We start from the raw sequence: 5,402 nt of genomic DNA, 5'->3' as shown, positions 1-5,402 counted from the left end.
TGTACACAAAATCTCTCCTAAACAGTCTTAAGACCTTTACTTGTGTGGTGTTTGACCATTTAAAGATATTTTGTGCCACACTCCTCTAAATAGAGTTTGTCTTTTACAGTTTTATGAAACTTGTCCAGCTCAAAATGTTAATCCTCCTAATACTGCTAAGAACCATTAGTGTTTTTTGCAAGTCAGCTGTTTAGACAGAAACAACAATTAGTAGAATACAGGTCTAATGTATATTTATGTCTGTGTCTCCAGTGAGGTGTGATTATTTTACTGCCTCAGATGAGGGGGACATACAGACGACAGTGAAGGAGACAAAGTCATAGAGATGCTGGTGCCAGGTTAAAGCATCAACGCTGCAGTCTGTGGGCAGGATTATGTCTGAAACAATGAAAAATATAGCTGTTTGACCCATTAAACAATATTTGTATTTTCTCATTCCCCCTAGGAAAAATAGAGCTTTAGAGTTTAGAAAGTGGATTGAAGAAAGTAAAGAGATACATGATGGACCTCCTGCTCGATACCAACTGCAGCTGAAAAGAGTTAATCTGGACAAAGAATCAGATGAAGAATCTAAACTGAGGAGATTTACTCTTGGAAAATGTGATCCAATGTCTCTGAACAGGACCATCCTCCTGGTGGGAGAGACTGGGTCAGGGAAGTCCACTCTGATCAACGCCCTGGTCAACTTTGTGATGGGGGTGGAGTTTGAAGACAAAGTCTGGTTTGAGGTCATCTCAGACGAGAAGGACAGACCCCAGTCTGAAAGTCAAACTTCTGCTGTGTCTGTTTATGAAATATTTGGATTTGAGAGAAAAACTGTCCCTTATTCTCTGACCATCATCGACACTCCAGGATATGGAGACACCAAAGGAATAGAATACGACAAAGTAATCACAGAAAAACTGAAAGAGCTGTTCAGTCACCCTGAGGGAGTGGACACAGTCAATGCTGTGGGTTTGGTCATGAAGGCCACAGAGAACAGACTGGATGGGAGGTTGGCTTATGTCTTTAACTCTGTCACGTCTCTGTTTGGCAAAGACATGGAGCAGAAGATTGTGGTGATGATGACTCACTCAGATGGAAGAAAACCAAGAAATGCTCTTAAAGCTCTGGAGGAGGCAAAGATTCTTTGTGCCAGAGATTCAAAAAATGAACGAGTGCATTTCCGTTTCAACAACTCCCAAAATGAGACAATTGAAGATGACAGTGATGAAGAGGAAGCGGCACAACATGCATTTAAAACTTCAAACAAGGGAATGAAGAAGTTCACAAAGTTTCTGGAAACAACAAAACCTCAGTCTGTGAAGACGACAGTGGAGGTGATGAAAGAGAGAATCAGACTCACGGCCTGTGTCCAGAACCTAAAGGAACGAGTGACAGAGGTGGAAATGAGGCAGGAGGTAATCAGGAAGAACAGAGAGGAACTGGCACGATTTAAAGAAGGGATGGAGGAGAACAAAAACTTTAAATTTTACATAGAAGAAACCTACAAAGAGAAAGAAGGAATAAACCACTGGTGGGACAACAAAGCTGTGACCTGTAATATTTGTGAAGAGAACTGTCATTACCCAGGATGCACCTGGGCCTGGAGTCCAAGCTGGTGTCACATCATGAGAGATGGAAAGTGTACTTCCTGTTCTGGGAAGTGTCCAGTGGACGCTCATGTGAAAGAAAATAAGAGATATGTGACTAAGACCAGAAGAGTGGAAAAGACCACTGAAGAAATGAAGGCCAAATATAAACAAAACAAAACTAACAGTGAGGAGAAGACCAGTCTGCTGCAGGATCTGGAGAAGGAAATGTCCAACCTTCAACAAGCCAAAGACCAGTGTCTGGATCAGGTCTTTGAGTTGGTGGAGAAGCTGGAGAAGATCGCTCTGAACGTGGACTCAGTGTCCACTTCTGCTCATCTGGATTTTCTCATTCAGAAAATGAAGGAAAAGGGAGAAAGAGAAAAGATTCAGAAACTGGAGAAAATGAGAGATCGAATGAGTGCGAAAAACAAGGCTGCTGCCAAATACTAGGGAGGTGTCCAGGAGGCATCCTGAGCAGATGCCCGAGCCACCTCAGCTGGTTCCTCTCGACGTGATCCGCCTGTCAATCTTGTGCTCCATCCTTCCCTCACTTGTGAATAAAACCCTGAGATACTTGAACTCCTCCACTTGAGGCAGAGACTCTCCACCTGCAGAGGGCGCCACCTTTTTCCAGTTGAGATCCATGGCCTCAGATTTGGAGGAGCTGATTCTCATCCAGACACTTCACACTCGACTCAAACTGCCCCAGAGCTGCAGGTCCTGAAGCATCAGGACAAACATCATCTGCAAACAGCAGAGATGATCCTGTGGTTCCCAAACCAGACCCCCTCTGGCCCCTGAACCAGACCCCCTCTGGCCCCTGAACCAGACCCCCTCTGGCCTCTGAACTGGACCCCCTCCGGCTCACGACTACACCTAGAAATTCTGTCAAGAAAGAAAGACTAAATTTAAAATGTGAAAGAGCTGCTTCAGTTTAAAACTCCTGTCTCACTCTTATGAGCTCTAATCCATGTTCTAATGTTGTTTCCTCCTCAAAAACAGACCTGGAGTTGTGTTTTGTTTCATTCACATGTTTGAGTCACACTTTATTATTAGTCTGTAACATCTACAAAGATCAAAATGCTCTGTGCAGGTTTGTGTGTTAAACATGTGTGAATGAAACAAAACACAACTCCAGGTCTGTTTGTGACGAGGAAATAAAAGAACAGATCAGAGAATAGAGGAATATGGCTCAGTTAATAACAAATATAAAAATCAACAGCTCTGCTGAATATTTCATTTGTCCCTGACTCTAAAACACCAAACTCTCAGTGTAAAAGCAGAGAGGAGGATCCACAGAGACACTGCAGACACTCATGTGTCACTGAGACTGACTCTGGATCAGACTCAGATGAACTGATCCTTTCTCTCCTTAAAGAACATGTCTGAGTCCAACAATGAGACAAGAACGTTCCTCTGTCCATAGTTGTGCCTCAGAATGTGGACGAGCATTTTCCAAATCCAGTGACTCTAGTGCATAACCTCTGTTTGTGACGCTTTGTATCTACTCCATGAACTCTGAATACTTTTATGTTTCTGTTGTTTCTTCAAACGTGTGTCTCTCCCTGAGCTGCAGAGGCTGCACCAGCACTGAGTCCTGATGCAGGTCTGGGCTTTAGGGAGTGAGGACTCAGATATTATTTTATATATTATATACTCGAGTCATAATTTCACTGTTCTGCTTCTGGAGACCTCACTGTTCACTGTTCTATCAAAGTGCCTCAATGAGAACCAGACAGAAAACGGTGAGTGTGAGGAGTAAAAATGTGAGTTTGAATGGGTTGAGCACAAAAATAATCTTTAATATTGATTAATGCTGTAATGAGTGTCCTATTTTAAGATTATTCATTTAGTTGTAGACCCAAGGATTGAGATTCAAATTTTTCATCCTGTGAAAAGTGTAACGTCTCACGTAACGGAAACACGGAGCTGTGTGACGGCGTGAGTGTTAACTTCAAATTAATTCAATGTAATTGTTTAGAATATTTAAGAATGTTTTATTATTTTGTGACCGACCTTGTACATTTGTGATTTATTCAGAGGGAGATAGTACTGTCCAGGGTTCATCTGTGTGATAAGTTGTTCTGTTTGTTTTGGTGTCGGAAGTGGGATATCCTGGTAAATTTCGCTTAAAAAAAAAATGTATTTTATTTTTTATTAGCCTTTTTGACTTTTAAGACAACAGTAGTGATGAAGAGGAGTTCTGCCCAGCTGACGAGACTGCTCCTGTGTGAGAGTACACGCTGCAACAGTTCCAGAGAGTTCAAGGATACCAGGGACTGTAACTTAAAGACAGACTTTACAAAATGTCAGACAGCGAGGGGGTAAAAAAGACCCCCACTACACCTCATCACAGGAAACCCCCAGTGCGAGAGATTTAACAGAACCTTACATGACCTCCTGAAAACTCTGCCCCCTGAAAAAAAGCGCCGCTGGCCTGAACACCTAGCTGAACTTGTGTATGCTTATAATGTGACCCCACACTCATCGACTGGTTACTCCCCTTACTACATGTTGTTCAGAATACACCCCCATCTCCCAGTTGATGCTCTGCTGGGGCATTTGTGATTTATTCAGAGGGACATAGCACTGTCCAGGGTTCTTCTGCGTGCTAAGTTGTTCTGGGCAGTCTGTCCGCCATTTTAACGTGAGTTGAAGTTTCACTGTAATTCCATTTCTATTGTCCCGTTGCTATTTGAATGTAAACTAAGTGTTATTCCATGTTTTATAGGATAAGCCACTAGTGTTGTCTTTTGTCTTATGTGTTTTATCTTTACTGTTGATTATTACAAAGAAACTGTTTTTTAAAAATCCAAATTGAACCTAAATTTAATGCTGTTCTCCTGCTGGGGACAGTCGGGAAAAAAAAGAGCCACATTAATTTTTTTGGAGTTGCTGGTGTCTGGTCTATTCACTCTACACCTGGCCACACACTGTGATTGTTTTTGGTGTCAGAAGTGGGATATCCTGGTAAATTTTGCAGTTTTTTATTTATTTTATTTTTTTATTAGCCTTTTTGACTTTTAAGACAACAGTAGTGGTGAAGAGGAGTTCTGCCCAGCTGAAGAGACTGCTGCTGTGGGAGAGCCACTTAATTTTTTTGAAGTTGCTGGTGTCATTTTACACCTGGTCACATATGTATTTTTATAAATGTCTTAAAACTAAACAAATCTTTACTAAAATCACATAATCTCTTCATCGTTTTCCTGATAATTGTGTTTTATTTTAGTCAAACCTGAGCTTTAGTTTCATACTTGTTCATGAGTTTGATTCAGATGAAGTGCTGCACTGTGGCGCCCTGCAGTGGTGAGACGTGGAACTGCACTCAGGTGGAAAAGACCAAAAAGAACCTGTCACCATCCTCCAGACTGTGTCCTTTTCCCTTTAATAAATGAATAGTTATGGTGTGAACATGTGGTCTGGTGCGTCAGAGAGTGTGAACATCACACCACAACAAAACCCACAGCTGCACCGCTGCATTCTGGGTGAGGCATCATGGACACGCCTCCTCCAACCAACAATAGTCTTAAAATAGAGTAAAAGACTCAGATCTCTTTCTACATGTTATTGTGATTACTTAAGGCTGGAGATAGAGAGTAAAACTCACCAAACTGGACTTTCCACTGGCACATGATGTTATATCACAGTTATATTTTAGGTAAAGCTCTTGACTGTGGCACTCAGAGCGACTGCAGCTGAGGAAACAGCAGGTAACACAGGTCAAACTTGTGTATTTCAAATGTCTTTAATATTTTAATATGATTGTAATACATGTCTAATGTTTCGAAAGCTCATGTGTGTTGGTCATGTCCAGTCGCCCTTTGGCCT

General features: G+C 41.8%; 1 protein-coding gene across 1 annotated transcript; it reads left to right on the top strand.

The window, feature by feature from the left end:
- The first annotated feature begins 470 nt into the window (after positions 1–470).
- LOC117379333 (uncharacterized) lies at positions 471–2,402 on the top strand. The gene has a single exon (XM_033976029.2). It carries the CDS (start codon positions 609–611, stop codon positions 2,022–2,024), a length of 1,416 nt encoding a protein of 471 aa, XP_033831920.1. The 5' UTR covers positions 471–608; the 3' UTR covers positions 2,025–2,402.
- Positions 2,403–5,402: the final 3,000 nt, after the last annotated feature.

Source organism: Periophthalmus magnuspinnatus, chromosome 12, assembly GCF_009829125.3.
Source record: "Periophthalmus magnuspinnatus isolate fPerMag1 chromosome 12, fPerMag1.2.pri, whole genome shotgun sequence".
Lineage (NCBI taxonomy): Eukaryota > Metazoa > Chordata > Actinopteri > Gobiiformes > Gobiidae > Periophthalmus > Periophthalmus magnuspinnatus.
Note: the sequence above shows the minus strand (reverse complement) of the source record. Positions and strands in the feature narration are given on the sequence as shown.

What these genes read in the sequence shown, in the direction of transcription:
- LOC117379333 (XM_033976029.2), top strand. Translation starts at nt 609, where the DNA reads ATGTCTCTGAACAGGACCATCCTCCTGGTGGGAGAGACTGGGTCAGGG.